General features: G+C 43.5%; 1 protein-coding gene across 14 annotated transcripts in view; it reads left to right on the forward strand.

The window, feature by feature from the left end:
• Positions 1-16,434, forward strand: part of LOC110496881 (focal adhesion kinase 1) — a 235,348-nt gene that overhangs the window by 187,932 nt on the left and 30,982 nt on the right. For 12 of the 14 annotated variants that reach the window (XM_036953483.1, XM_036953484.1, XM_036953479.1 and 9 more), the window contains 11 exons: positions 797-894; positions 1,282-1,366; positions 1,995-2,095; positions 2,328-2,443; positions 2,655-2,755; positions 3,637-3,726; positions 4,738-4,942; positions 8,071-8,182; positions 10,884-10,970; positions 14,089-14,226; positions 14,434-14,565. In XM_036953483.1, the coding sequence (XP_036809378.1) occupies positions 797-894; positions 1,282-1,366; positions 1,995-2,095; positions 2,328-2,443; positions 2,655-2,755; positions 3,637-3,726; positions 4,738-4,942; positions 8,071-8,182; positions 10,884-10,970; positions 14,089-14,226; positions 14,434-14,565 (1,265 nt within the window). Of the gene's footprint in view, positions 1-796; positions 895-1,281; positions 1,367-1,994; positions 2,096-2,327; positions 2,444-2,654; positions 2,756-3,636; positions 3,727-4,737; positions 4,943-6,698; positions 6,837-8,070; positions 8,183-10,883; positions 10,971-14,088; positions 14,227-14,433; positions 14,566-16,434 lie in introns of those variants that run through there. The other 2 variants (XM_036953485.1, XM_036953486.1) reach the window with 2 other exon arrangements.

Below are 16,434 nucleotides of genomic sequence, written 5' to 3' on the forward strand. Positions count from 1 at the left end.
ACTGGGACGGAGATTTGTCTTCCAACAAGACAATGATCCAAAACATAAAGCAAAATCTACAATGGAATGGTTCAAAAATAAACATATCCAGGTGTTAGAATGGCCAAGTCAAAGTCCAGACCTGAATCCAATCGAGAATCTGTGGAAAGAACTGAAAACTGCTGTTCACAAATTCTCTCCATCCAACCTCACTGAGCTCGAGCTGTTTTGCAAGGAGGAATGGGAAAAAAAATGTAGTCTCTCGATGTGCAAAACTGATAGAGACATACCCCAAGCGACTTACAGCTGTAATCGCAGCAAAAGGTGGCGCTACAAAGTATTAACTTAAGGGGGCTGAATAATTTTGCACGCCCAATTTTTCAGTTTTTGATTTGTTAAAAAAAGTTTGAAATATCCAATAAATGTCGTTCCACTTCATAATTGTGTCCCACTTGTTGTTGATTCTTCACAAAAAAATACAGTTTTATATCTTTATGTTTGAAGCCTGAAATGTGGCAAAAGGTCGCAAAGTTCAAGGGGGCCGAATACTTTCGCAAGGCACTGTATATATATATATACAGTATTTAATAGAGTACTACTGTCTACTGCAGTCAAAATACAACAAAGGCTTCTTGCTGTTATGATTAACAACCAAAATGACCTCAATCAGCTCCTCCTGGCTTGGGTTACCCATCCATCTGTGGCTTTGCTCACACACGTACACAAACGCACACACCCACACCATACCAAACCGAACCACACAACACCACACTATACCACACCACACAACTAACAGGGGTCATCTTTCCCTCCCCAGCCAGGGACTATGAGATCCAGAGAGACAGGATAGAGCTGGGACGCTGCATCGGAGAGGGACAGTTTGGAGACGTCCACCAGGGAGTCTACAACAGCCCGGTAAATAGTACTGTAACAAGTATATAGTATAGGATAAGTACAGCACCAGGCAGAAGTGTGGACACACCTACTCCTTCAAGGGGTTTCCTTTATTTGTACTATTTTCTCAACAACAACAAAAACGTGTTAAAATAAATAAAGAAAACCCCTTGAATGAGTAGATGTGTCCAAACGTTCGACTGGTACTGTATATAGTACTCTAACAAGTAAATAATACTGTATCTGTCTGGCTAAATGCAGACGAAGCATCTCTCCTCTCCCCCTCAAGCCCCACGTGTTCCTCTCAATTTCACCCAACTGCTAAACGCATCTCTCTTCTCATTTATATCTTCAATATTTTCTTGTACATAAACTGACCCAATGTTTGGTCTTGTGTCTGACTTCCAGGAGAATCCCACTCTGAACGTGGCCATTAAAACGTGCAAGAACTCCACATCGGACAGCGTGCGTGAGAAGTTTCTTCAGGAAGCATGTGAGTGTGCTGAAATGTGGTGTAAGCTAGTGCTGTGTCACTGTAATGGGACCGATGGTGATTGCAGCTGCTGCTGGTTGCCATGTATGCACACACACACACACCGTCACACACACATACACAGTCACACACACACACACAGTCACACACACACACAGACACACACACACACACACACACACCGTCACACACACACACACACGCACACTGCCTGATGGTAGTCTCAGGTTGCTTTGCTCACTGTGTTTACAGTGTTCCCAGGCAGTTGAGGAAGGAATATGTTGTATTTAATGAAGCTGGTAACTGTAAACATTGGCTTTGTCCTAAATTTCACCCTAGTGCCCTATGTAGGGAATAGGGTGCCATTTGGGATGTACAATAGGGAATAAGGTGCCATTTGGGATGCAAATTGCCAATACTTGTGAACTAAGAGCAGTGACATTTGAGTCTGTGTTAGGCCTATCCCAGGGAGCCTTTCTCTGTTCCTTTGAAAATGCTCAATTAAATGTTTTTATTTTATTTATGTTTTTGGGGGTGGGGGTAATCAAGTGTTAGTCTACATCTTTCCACTCTAGTTCCTAACTGTTTGGTGAAATCCTCACACCTCTTTGTGATGCGTGTTCCTCAGTGACCATGCGTCAGTTCGACCACCCCCACATAGTGAAGCTGATCGGTGTGATCACAGAGAACCCAGTGTGGATCATCATGGAGCTGTGCACGATGGGAGAGGTGAGGCGTCCTGGGGGTTGGGTTGACAGTGAACCATACAAACACAGAGTATGTTTGTTTTGATAGATAGGCTACGTACAGTATGCAGAGGTGTTGTTGGAGCGCTTGTCATTCTTGTAATAGACGAGAGATCCCAGAAGACAGAAACAGGTTTGGAAACAGTTTGCTCTGTCGTCCACCTATCTCTGGGTGGACGACAGGATCAATCTCATTGACGTTTTTCATCTTCCAGTTGAGGTCCTTTTTACAAGTAAGGAAGTACAACCTGGACCTGTCAACATTGATCCTGTTCTCCCACCAGCTCAGCACAGCCTTGGCCTACCTGGAGAGCAAACGCTTTGTCCATAGGTAAGACCACCACCCATGTTATCCTGCTACTTAGGTTGATGTAGACACTTTTTAAGATTATGTTAAGCTTTCATTTCCTAATATATTTATTTGTGCCACGCTGTCAATATTTAAGTACTCAATGTACGGTTTGCAGAATTCCAGAATCTTTCCAAAATCCCCAGGTTTTCCAGAATTGCTAGTTATTATCTCTTTGTGTGTACGTCTCCAGGGACATTGCTGCCAGGAACGTGCTAGTGTCTTCCACAGACTGTGTGATGCTGGGAGACTTTGGCCTCTCGCGTTACATGGAGGACAGCTCCTACTACAAAGGTACAAACCTGTTTAATACAGTCTCTGGTACAAACCTGTTTAATACAGTCTCTGGTACAAACCTGTTTAATACAGTCTCTGGTACAAACCTGTTTAATACAATCTCTGGTACAAACCTGTTTAATACAGTCTCTGGTACAAACCTGTTTAATACAGTCTCTGGTACAAACCTGTTTTATAAGGTCTCTGATACAAACCTGTTTAATACAGTCTCTGGTACAAACCTGTTTAATACAGTCTCTGGTACAAACCTGTTTAATACAGTCTCTGGTACAAACCTGTTTTATACAGTCTCTGGTACAAACCTGTTTAATACAGTCTCTGGTACAAACCTGTTTTATAAGGTCTCTGGTACAAACCTGTTTAATACAGTCTCTGGTACAAACCTGTTTTATACAGTCTCTGGTACAAACCTGTTTAATACAGTCTCTGGTACAAACCTGTTTTATAAGGTCTCTGGTACAAACCTGTTTAATACAGTCTCTGGTACAAACCTGTTTTATAAGGTCTCTGGTACAAACCTGTTTAATACAGTCTCTGGTACAAACCTGTTTTATAAGGTCTCTGGTACAAACCTGTTTAATACAGTCTCTGGTACAAACCTGTTTAATACAGTCTCTGGTACAAACCTGTTTTATACGGTCTCTGATACAAACCTGTTTAATACAGTCTCTGGTACAAACATGTTTAATACAGTCTCTGGTACAAACCTGTTTTATAAGGTCTCTGGATATAAACCTGTTTTATAAGGTCTCTGGTACAAACCCACTGACTTCCAGGCTGATGATTTTTGCACCATCTGCTGGTTGTGAAAGCCATTGCAGAACGTCTGCACGCTGAAGCACACATGGGTTTTGTCTCAACGTCCAACCTTTTTTCAGCTTCCAAGGGGAAACTTCCAATCAAATGGATGGCTCCAGAATCCATCAACTTCAGACGCTTTACCTCAGCCAGCGATGTGTGGATGTTTGGTGAGTTTGGCAGCTGCAGATGACACACATCTAGCTATCAACTCCTGTATGTTCGTGTCTGTCTCTGTCATATCTATAGCCTGTCCTTACAGTCTTTCCCCCCTTCCCACCCCTCTCTCATTCCCTCTCCTCCCCTCCTCTCCTCCACTTCTCTCCTTCCCTCTCCTCCACTCCTCTCCTCTCTCCTTCCCTCTCCTCTCCTCCCCACTCCTCTCCTCTCTCTGTTCCTCCTCTCCTCTCTCCTCTCCTCCTCTCTCCTGCCCTGCCCTCCTCTCCTCCCCACTCCCCTCTCCTCCCCACTCCCCTCCTGCCCTCCTCTCACCCCTCCTGCCCTCCTCTCTCCCCTCTTCCCCTCCTCTCTTATATCCTCCCCCTTCCCTCTCCTCCCCACTCTTCCCCTCCTGTCTCCTTCCCTCTCCTCCCCACTCTTCCCCTCCTCTCTCCTTCCCTCTCTCCTCCTCTCTCCTTCCCTCTCCTCCCCTCTTCTCTCCTCTCCTCCCATCCTTCTCCTCCCCTCCTCTCCTCCACTCCTCTCCTCTCTCCTTCCCTCTCCTCTCTCCTGTCCTCCCCACTCCTCTCCTCCCTCCTCTCTCCATTCCTCCTCTCCTCTCTCCTGCCCTCCCCTCATCTCCTCCCCACTCCTTTCCTCTCTCCTCTCTCCCCTCCTGCCCTTCTCTCTCCCCTTCTGCCCCCCTCTCTTATATCCTCCTCTCCTCCCCACTCCTCCCCTCCTCCCTCCCCTCTCCTCCCCCTCTCCCCCTTCCCTCTCCTCACCACTCCTCCCCACTCTTCCCCTCCTATCTCCTTCCCTCAACTCCCCACTCTTCCCCTCCTCTCTCCTCCCCACTCTTCCCCTCCTCTCTCCTCCCCACTCTTCCCCTCCTCTCTCCTTCCCTCTCTCCTCCCCTCTCCTATCCTCCCCTCGTCTCCCCTCTCCTCCTCTCTCCTATCCTCCCCTCGTCTCCTCTCTCCTTCCCTCCCCTCCCCTCCTTCCCCTCCCCTCCTCTCCAGGTGTGTGCATGTGGGAGATCCTCATGTATGGTATCAAGCCCTTCCAGGGGGTGAAGAACAACGATGTCATCGGGCGGATAGAGAACGGAGAGCGTCTGGCCATGCCTCACAACTGCCCCCCCACCCTGTACAGCCTGATGACCAAGTGCTGGGCCTACGACCCCAGCAAGAGACCCCGCTTCACAGAACTCAAAACCCAGCTCAGGTCAGTACCTCTGGGGGGAGAAGTTCAGGGGTCGGAAGTGCGTTGTTTTCCTTTACAATCCTAATGAATAAGATTACTGGGACAGGAAGACCTGATCCGAGATCAGCACTCCTACTCTGAGATGCTGCATTACTGTAGGCTCTGGTGAAGTATATGCCTCAAGATAAAAGGTGCCTTTAAGCACAGATCTAGGATCAGCTTAACTAACCTATTCCTAACCATAACCATTAGTAGGGGGTGAAAAAACAAATCTGTCTAGAAGAAACGCCTCATACGTGCTTGGCAGTGTTCTTTCCCACACAGTATCCCTGCTCTATAACTCTGGAAGAATGATGTTGGGGTGGCAGGAAGCCTAGTCGTTAGAGTGTTGGGCCAGTAACCGAAAGGTTGCTGGATCAAATCCCTGAGCTGACATCTGTCGTTCTGCCCCTGAACAAGTCAGTTAACCCACTGTTCCTCGGTAGGCCGTCATAGTAAATAAGAATTTGTTCTCCCTTGAACACTGCAGTTAACCCACTGTTCCCCGGTAGGCCGTCATAGTAAATAAGAATTTGTTCTCAGCTGATTTGCCTAGTTAAATAAAGGTTCAAATAAATGTTCCACATTGCCACACAAGAGGTCACTGTTTCATGTATTAGTGTACAGAACACTTCAGTACCTTTAGAAACAGAGTGGTCTCAGCTACTTAAGTTGTCATTCAAATAAGAGTGGGGTTCCCTAGTGGCGCAGCGGTTTAAGGCACTGCATTGTGCTAGAGGTGTCACTACAGACCCTGGTTTGAACCCGGGCTGTATTGCAACCGTCCGTGATCAGAAGTCCTATAGGGCAGCGCACAATTTGGCCCACTTGTTGTCCTGTTTAGGGGAGGGTTTGGCCGGGGTAGGCCGTCATTGTAAATAAGAATTTGTTCTTAACTGACTTGCCTAGTTAAATAAAAAAAAATAGAAAGAGGCAACAGGTCGATGCCATATTCCCAATAGAGACTATCAATTACCAGCACACAATGCACTTCAATGGTCTATCTATGTCAGTCTAATCCATGGTAGGTGGATGAAGTGTGATGTACATAGATCTTTTAGACTAGCTGAAGCAAAGCCACATTAGAGGGTGTGTGTTGGTACATTTCTGTGGGTAGTCCTCGTCTGCGTCCCAAATGGCACCCTAATCCCTATATAGCACACTACCTTTAGACTAGAGCCCTATAGGCCCATTTGAGATGCAGCCCTTGTGTGGTGGATTTATTGCCTTACCTATCCCATGGGCCCTTGGCCTTAGTATGTCAATCAAATGTATTTATAAAGCTCTTCTTACATCAGCTGATGTCACAAAGTGCTGTACAGAAACCCAGCCTAAAATCCCAAACAGCAAGCAATGCAGATGTAGAAGCACGGTGGCTAGGTGGCTGTCTGTCCGTCGATAAAGTCCTAGAGTATGTGAGAATCTGTCTGTCTGGTCTGGTCTGGTCTGGTCTGGTCTGGTCTGGTCTGGTCTGTCTCTCCCTCCCTCCCTCCCTCCCTAGAGGATGTGAGCCATTCTATTTCCTGTTAACTTTCCTGTTAGCATTCCTTTGAGATACGTTTTGCTACGGTGTGCCCTAGTGAACACAACCCTGGTAGTTAGTTCCACAGCATCATACGTCCCAGTCAGTCCAGTCCAGTGGTAGGCTGGCTGATAGAATGACTGGCCAGGGGCCAACCACAACAGGCTGCCCATGCAAGAGGAAGGAGGCGGAGCTGCTGGCTCTGATAAAGAGAGTTTATTGAAACAGTACAGGACTTTCACACACACTGCTGTGGATATGACTGGGGAGCTGGTGGTTCATCATGGTTGTGGTGTGATTGGATGCACATGGGCTCTGAGGCATACACATGGGAGATGAGCGTTTTCCTGAGAGGTAAATTAGACATTCACATTACTGGTGGATGAGGATGATTGAACTTGGATAATACATTTAGTAATAGATACAGATAATGGATAATACATTTAGTAATAGATACAGATAATGGATAATACATTTAGTAATAGATACAGATAATGGATAATACATGTAGTAATAGATACAGATAATGGATAATACATTTAGTAATAGATACAGATAATGGATAATACATTTAGTAATAGATACAGATAACGGATAATACATTTAGTAATAGATACAGATAATGGATAATACATTTAGTAATAGATACAGATAATGGATAATACATTTAGTAATAGATACAGATAATGGATAATACATTTAGTAATAGATACAGATAATGGATAATACATTTAGTAATAGATACAGATAACGGATAATACATTAAGTAATAGATACAGATCATGGATAATACATTTAGTAATAGATACAGATCATGGATAATACATTTAGTAATAGATACAGATAATGGATAATACATTAAGTAATAGATACTAATAATGGATAATACTTTTGGTAATATATACTAATAATGGTTAATACTTTTAGTAATATATACAGATAATGGATAATACATTGGTAATAGATACTAATAATGGATAATACATTAAGTAATATATACTAATAATGGATAATACATTAAGTAATAGATACTAATAATGGATAATACATTTGGTAATAGATATGGATAATGGATAACGCATTTGGTAATAGATACTAATAATGGATAATACATTTAGTAATAGATACAGATAATGGATAATACATTAAGTAATATATACTAATAATGGATAATACTTTTGGTAATATATACTAATAATGGTTAATACTTTTAGTAATATATACAGATAATGGATAATACATTGGTAATAGATACTAATAATGGATAATACATTAAGTAATATATACTAATAATGGATAATACATTAAGTAATAGATACTAATAATGGATAATACATTTGGTAATAGATATGAATAATGGATAATACATATAGTAATAGATACAGATAATGGATAACACATTTGGAGGTAGATACAGATAATGGATAATACATTTGTCTTCTGTTACATCTGAAGCGGAGAGGTGTCTGTGATAACTAAGAACATAATATTTAAAGTGTTTTGTGTATGTTAATTGTGTAGCAACCCCCTCCACTGTATCCCAGTCTGTGTTATGACTGTATGATAAGCTGTTGTGTGTTCCCTGCAGTACAATCCTGGAGGAGGAGAAGGCCCAGCAGGAGGAGAGACTGAGGATGGAGATGAGACGTCAGGTCACTGTGTCCTGGGACTCAGGGGCCTCTGACGAGGCCCCCCCTAAAGTAAGGACCCTAATCCTACCCCCTAAAGTAAGAACCCCCCCCCCCCCCCCCCCCCCCCCCCCAAAGTAGGTTTGGAAAATGTTCTCCTGCTACCAAAAGTCACTTGTATCAACGTGGCATGTAGTTATGGAGTCCCATCGGTGGACATTGAAATCAAGGCTGGTCTGGACCCCACCAGCGCCAAGTCTAGGACCAAAAGGCTCCTTAACAACTTCTACCCCAAGCCATAAGACTGCTGAACAATTAATCAAATGGCCACCGGACTATGCTACTTGCTGTTTATTATCTATGCATAGTCACTTCATCCCTACCTACAGTTGAAGTCGGAAGTTTACATACACTTAGGTTGGAATCATTAAAACTTGTTTTTCAACCACTCCACAAATTTCTTGTTAACAAACTATAGTTTTGGCAAGTCGGTTAGGACATCTACTTTGTGCATGACGCAAGTAATTTTTCCAACAATTGTTTACAGACAGATTATTTCCCTTATAATTCACTGTATCACAATTCCAGTGGGTCAGAAGTTTACATGAGTTGACTGTGCCTTTAAACAGCTTGGAAAATTCCAGAAAATGATGTCATGGCTTTAGAAGCTTCTGATAGGCTAATTGACATAATTTGAGTCAATTGGAGGTGTACCTGTGGATATATTTCAAGGCCTACCTTCAAACTCAGTGCCTCTTTGCTTGACCTCATGGAAAAAAAAGAAATCATCCAAGAAATCATCCAAGTCCTCAGAAAAACAATTGTAGACCTCCAAAGTCTGGTTCATCCTTGGGAGCAATTTCCAAACACCTGAAGGTACCACATTCATCTGGACAAACAATAGTACGCAAGTATAAACACCATGGGACCACGCAGCCGTCATACCGCTCAGGAAGGAGATGCGTTCTGTCTCCTAGAGATGAACGTACTTTGGTGCGAAAAGTGCAAATCAATCCCAGAACAACAGCAAAGGACCTTGTGAAGATGCTGGAGGAAACAGGTACAAAAGTATCTACATCCACAGTAAAACGAGTCCTATATCGACGTAACTTGAAAGGCCGCTCAGCAAGGATGAAGCCACCGCTCCAAAACCACCATAAAAAAGCCAGACTAGGGTTTGCAACTGGACATGGGAACATAGATCATACTTCTTGGAGAAATGTCCTCTGGTCTGATGAAACAAAAATAGAACTGTTTGGCCATAATGACCATTGCTGTGTTTGGAGGAAAAAGGGGGAGGCTTGCAATCTGAAGACACCATCCCAACCGTGAGCACGGGGGTGGCAGCATCATGTTGTGGGGGTGCTTTGCTGCAGGAGAGACTGGTGCACTTCACAAAATAGATGACATCATGAGGATTGAAAATTATGTGGATATATTGAAGCAACATCTCAAGATATCAGTCAGGAAGTTAAAGCTTGGTTGCAAATGGGTCTTCCAAGTGGACAATGACCCCAAGCATACTTCCAAAGTTGTGGCAAAATGGCTTAAGGACAACAAAGTCAAGGTATTGGAGTGGCCATCACAAAGCCCTGACCTCGATCCCATAGAAAATTTGTGGGCAGAACTGAAAAAGCTTGTGCGAGCAAGGAGGCCTACAAACCTGACTCAGTTACACCAGCTTTGTCAGGAGGAATGGGCCAAAATGTACCCAACTTATTGTGGGAAGCTTGTGGAAGGCTACCCAAAACGCTTGACCCAAGTTAAACAATTTAAAGTCAATGCTACTAAATACTAATTGAGTGTATGTAAACTTCTGACCCACTGGGAATGTGATTAAATAAATAAAGGCTGAAATAAATCATTCTCTCTACTATTATCTGACATTTCACATTCTTAAAATAAAGTGGTGATCCTAACTGGCCTAAGACAGAGTATTTTTGTTCGGTATACAATAGACCAACATAGCTATTGTAGTATAGGAATGCTGTGTGCTGGAAAACCTTGGTAGAGCCTGAGTGGAGTAGGCATTGTGGTGCTCATGTGAATGTCCTTTCTTTATCAGCTTCAAACCAATGCATACTCACATAAAACTTTAGTTTTTAGTTTTTAATAGTTTAGCTACTAGTTTGTGGGATTCAACGTCTGTGTTTTTTATGTGTGATGATTGTATTTTATCCATAAATAGTTTCCTCATCTAAGAATAATAAAGCTTTCTTATCTGATTTTATCTCTGGATATGGGATACAGCGCCATCCTATGGTTGGAATGTAGATACATGTCAAGCATGTCATTGTGTACAAGATTTCTACAAAGGATAGCTTGGTGCTTTGCATCTAAAAGTCCATTAAGACTGGGGTTATAGTGTAAACATATTTCTGAGGTGTCCTAGTAGTTAGAGCGTTGGCCCCAGTAACCAAAAAGTTGCTGGATCAAATCCCCGAGTAGACAAGGTAAAAATATGTCGTTCTGCCCCTGACAAAGGCAGTTAACCCACTGTTCCCCGGCCGTGGATGTTGATTAAGGCAGCCCCCGCACCTCTCTGATTCAGAGGGGTTGGGTTAAAAGCAGAAGACACATTTCAGTTGAAGGCATTGTTGTACAACTGACTAGGTATCCCCCTTAGATATTTTAGGTAGCTTGATACAATGCTCTCATTCCCTGTCCAATAGATGGGGATCACAACCTGTAGAAAGTCTATCTATCCCATGTGTACTTACTCCATGTGTACTTATATGCTTACTGCATGATCTGTCACCCCCTCTCTGAGCAGCCCAGCAGACCTGGTTACCCCAGCCCTCGGTCTAGTGAAGGATTCTACCCCAGCCCTCAGCATGCTGGACAGCTCAACCATTACCAGGTACTATACTGTACTATACTACTGTACTATACTAGTGTAGTATACTACTGTACTATACTATAACATACTATGCTACTATACAACTGTACTCTACTATACGACTATACTATACTACAATACTGCTGTAGTATACTACGGTAGTATACTACCGTAGTATACTACTATACTATACTGCTATACTACACTGTACTATGCTATAATATACTATACTATGATATACCATACTAACACACTTTTAACACAGAGAATGAGTGCCGATAGACATGGCAGCTCTGCTTCTAGCTCCGAAGCAACGTAACAGTATTTTGTATTTTTGTGTGTTATTTCTTACATTACTAGACCATAATGTTATTTGTGTCATTACATACATCCGGAAATAACTTTTGGATATCAGAACGGCGGTAACTCACCAGCATTACGACCAGGAATACGACTTTCCCGAATTGGATTCTTTGTTCATACCCCCCAGGGCAATTGAACTCATCCCAGAGGTTGCTCCAAGACGCCAACGTCGGAGAAGAGGTATTCTGAGTGGACTTCTAGTCCGACTAAGGAGGCGTGCACACCATCCACCGCTTGCGAGTATATTACTTGCTAATGTTCAGTCTCTGGATAATAAAGTAGACGAGCTCAGGGCGAGGATCTCCTTCCAGAGAGACATCAGGGGTTTCACATACTGTTTCACGGAATCATGGCTCTCTCTCGTGATATACTTTCCCCGTCCATACAGCCAGCTGGGTTCTCTGTACATCACGCAGACAGGAATAAAGAACTCTCCGGGAAGAAGAAAGGCAGTGGTGTATGTTTCATGATTAACTACTAATGGTGTGATTGTGATAACATACAGAAACTCTGGTCCTTTTGTTTGCACGACCTAGAATACCTCACAATCAAATGCAGACCGTATTACCTCCCAAGAGAATTCTCTTCGGTTATAGTCACAGCCGTGTATATTCCCCCTCAAGCCGATACCACGACGGCCCTCAAGGAACTACCCTGGACTTTGTGCAAACTAGAAACCACATCCTGAGGCCGCATTTATTGTAGCTGGGGATTTTAACAAAGCATATTTGAGGAAAACACTACCGATGTTCTATCAACACATTGACTGTAGTACTCGTGCTGGAAAAACGCTGGACCACTGTTACTCCCCCTTCCGGGATGCCGACAATAAAATACCAAATACCAAATATGATTGAATACAAACAGTGTAGTTATTTCCTCCGTAAGGTAATCAAACAGGCAAAAAAGTCAGTGCAGAGACAAAGTAGAGATGCAATTCAACGGCTCAGACATGAGACGTATGTGGCAGGCTCTTCAGACAATCACAGATTACAAAGGGAAAACCAGAGTCTTGCTCCCGGACAAGTTAAACACCTTCTTCGCCCACTTTGAGGATAACACAGTTCCACCGACGCGGCTTGCTCCCAAGGTAAGAAACAACATTCCACTTCGCTGATCCTCAACACAGGGGCCCCACAAGGGTGCGTTTTCAGCCCCCTTCTGTACGCCCTGTTCACTCATGACTGCGTGGCTACGCACGCCTCCAACTCAATCATCAAGTTTGCAGATGACACAACAGTCTGATTACCAACAATGACGAGACAGTCTACAGGGAGGAGGTGAGGGCCCTGGCGGAGTGGTGCCAGGAAAATAACCTCAACGTCATCAAAATGAAGAAGCTAATCCTGTCCTCCAGGAAACCTACAGCACTCAATGTCACAGGAAGGCCAAAAAGATCATAAAGGACATCAACCATTCGAGCCACAGCCTGTTCACCCGCTACCATCCAGAAGTCGAGGTCAGTACAGGTGCATCAAAGCTGGGACCGAGAGACTGAAAAACAGCTTCTATCTCTGTTAAATAGCCGTCACTAGCCGGCTTCCACCCGGTTACTCAAACCTGCACCTTAGAGGCTGCTGCCCTGTATACATAGACATGGAATCACTGGCCACTTTAATAATGGAACACTAGTCAGTTTAATAATGTTTACATATTGCTTTACTCATATCATATGTATATATTGTAGTCCATTCTACTGTATTTATTCAATGCCACTCCGACATTACTCGTCCTAATATTTATATATTGCCTTCTTTTACTTTTAGATTTGTGTATTGTTGTGAATTGTTAGATACTACTGCACTGTTGGAACTAGCACAAACATATCGAATACACCCGCAATAACATCTGATAAATATGTGTATGTGACCAATAACATCTGATAAATATGTGTATGTGACCAATAAAATGTGATTTGATTTACTGTGTATTACCCATAGAATTACTGTTTATTACTTTATACCGTTACCATTAAATATCGGAACCATTTCCATTGATAATAAGGCACTGACAATACTGGTTTAGTAAATGTATTTAAATGGAGCTGTCTTCATGAATATTTTTCTAGCTACTTGGCAGTGGTTTGGTTCTTACTAGCTAGTGGTGTGTAGAGGGTGAGAACGTGATCAACTTTATCATCTGACGTAAAATGGTGAATTTATGGCGACCTGACTTGCCCTCTCTCTTCCCATGGCAGCTGAGCTGAAATAGTGAATGCATTGAGAATGAGAAATTATATCTCCCCAAACGAAGTTATTTTACAGCACTTCAGCTCCCCGTAATACATTGCTGACAGCGGGAATTTCCTGTAACACTTTTTCAAACTGCTGGTATTGTTGACTTAAGGCAGATTCCATCTGCGGAAAAATCCACTCTCAGATTCTGTTGTTATCGCACTTGACTACGTTATCGCCTTAAAAGGCGTTCTGTGTGCCAGTATGCATATTTATAGGTTATTGTCTTTTATTTTCAGGTCAGTTATTTTTAGGATGTTTATCAGCCCAATGTTAATGTCACATGTCACACACAGGCCATGTCAGCCATGTATTGTGGCTCAGATATACATGAAGTCCCATAGGTCTTTGTGTCTGGAGGGTAAATAATGAGGTACTGCGTTATACTGAAAGCTAAATGTTTCCCTGTACCCTGAAATGCTAACTGGGGCCTATGTTATATGATGAACAGCCTTGCCTCACAGACAATACTTTTGTATCATCACAATCCTCTTGCCAAACAAAATGGGGTTTTCACCTGTCGTCTGTCCTACCATATCCAGGTTGGGTACCCAGGCCCCCACGGCATTCCCACTATGCCCAGTGGAGGGTACTCTCCCCAGGCCGGTGTTCTGGACCCTCAGGAGGCCTGGAACCACCACCGACCAGGAGACGTCCCCATGTGGTCCCCCAACATGGAGGTGAGAGAGAGCTCCACAAAAATATACACGTGTACTCTCCTTACTGTGGTTCTGCCAATTGTATTCAGGTGAAATTGCTGAATTTCATCAGCTATTTTCTGAGCTTGGTACATCTCTAGCAATCACAGATGAGGCTTATTACAAATCCACTGTCCTCTCTACCTCCCTCTCCCTCAATCCCCCTCTGCCTGTCTTTCCCTCTCCCAGGACGGAGGTACGTTGGACATGCGTGGTCTGGGCCAGGCACTGCCCCCCCACCTGATGGAGGAGAGGCTGATGATACAGCAGCAGCAGATGAAGGAGGACCAGCGCTGGTTGGAGCAGGAGAAGTGCTTCCTGGTAAAGCTTACCGTATGCTTCCCAGTCCAAACACTGTGATGTTTTTATCCATTTTGGTCTTCGGCAGGTTTTTTTGGGGCTGGTCGATCGCACAACATTTTTTTATTGAGGCTTATCGGAGCTTGGTAGCTGAAGTTTACGCCCCTTCGTCCGTGATTGGTCAACAGTAAGGATTTGTCAAATTAAATGTTTGTTGTCATTCAAACACACATTCATCAGTAATAAGGTTCTCAATCAGCCTTCTGAATTGACCTAGTGACACCAGAACACAAGGTCCTCAATCAGCCTTCTGAATTGACCTAGTGACACCAGAACACAAGGTCCTCAATCAGCCTTCTGAATTGACCTAGTGACACCAGAACACAAGGTCCTCAATCAGCCTTCTGAATTGACCTAGTGACACCAGAACACAAGGTTCTCAATCAGCCTTCTGAATCGACCTAGTGACACCAGAACACAAGGTCCTCAATCAGCCTTCTGAATTGACCTAGTGACACCAGAACACAAGGTCCTCAATCAACCTTCTGAATTGACCTAGTGACACCAGAACACAAGGTCCTCAATCAGCCTTCTGAATCGACCTAGTGACACCAGAACACAAGGTCCTCAATCAGCCTTCTGAATCGACCTAGTGACACCAGAACACAAGGTCCTCAATCAGCCTTCTGAATTGACCTAGTGACACCAGAACACAAGGTCCTCAATCAGCCTTCTGAATTGACCTAGTGACACCAGAACACAAGGTCCTCAATCAGCCTTCTGAATTGACCTAGTGACACCAGAACACAAGGTCCTCAATCAGCCTTCTGAATCGACCTAGTGACACCAGAACGAACACAAGGTCCTCAATCAGCCTTCTGAATCGACCTAGTGACACCAGAACACAAGGTCCTCAATCAGCCTTCTGAATTGACCTAGTGACACCAGAACACAAGGTCCTCAATCAGCCTTCTGAATTGACCTAGTGACACCAGAACACAAGGTCCTCAATCAGCCTTCTGAATCGACCTAGTGACACCAGAACACAAGGTCCTCAATCAGCCTTCTGAATTGACCTAGTGACACCAGAACACAAGGTCCTCAATCAGCCTTCTGAATTGACCTAGTGACACCAGAACACAAGGTCCTCAATCAGCCTTCTGAATTGACCTAGTGACACCAGAACACAAGGTCCTCAATCAGCCTTCTGAATTGACCTAGTGACACCAGAACATCACATTTATGAACATTTAGAAGATTTTTCCAGAAATAAGGTACAAAAAAATAAAAATGGATTCACCTAATTCAGTAGAGACAATGAATTTGAAAAATTAGCAATCCCTGAGACCGGGGGCTGGTAACTCATAAGTCTACAGTTTAGTAATGATGTTAGGTACGGTGGGAGTTTTTGTAAAAGGGCTTTGACATCAGAGGGCCAAACAACTTTCTGGTAGAGAATGCAGTGATGAGTACTTAAACTGTCTCCCGTAATAAAACCATTGATAAACTGCATCTAATGGCTTTAATGAAGTGTCAGCTGCGTTCCTATAGATGATGTCACCATAGTCTAGGACCAATGGGAACGTCGACTGAATAATCTGCCTTCTATTTAGCAAGGGGCAGGACCTATTTCTATAGAGGAAGACCATTTTTATTCTCAGCTTCGTAACTAACTATTATTTATTACATTTTTTTATTTAAAAGGTACAGAACCCAAAATTGACCCCTGCGGGACACCTTTCGTTGTGTCCAGAAAACCTGATTTAACACCATCAGTAGATACACATTGAGTTCGATCTGTAAAGTAACTTTTAAAGCAGCTACATGCAGCCTAGTCTAGGCTAATTTGAGGGGGGCAGGAGTACAATGATTCAGCAGGCAGGGGGGCAG

Source organism: Oncorhynchus mykiss, chromosome 18, assembly GCF_013265735.2.
Source record: "Oncorhynchus mykiss isolate Arlee chromosome 18, USDA_OmykA_1.1, whole genome shotgun sequence".
Lineage (NCBI taxonomy): Eukaryota > Metazoa > Chordata > Actinopteri > Salmoniformes > Salmonidae > Oncorhynchus > Oncorhynchus mykiss.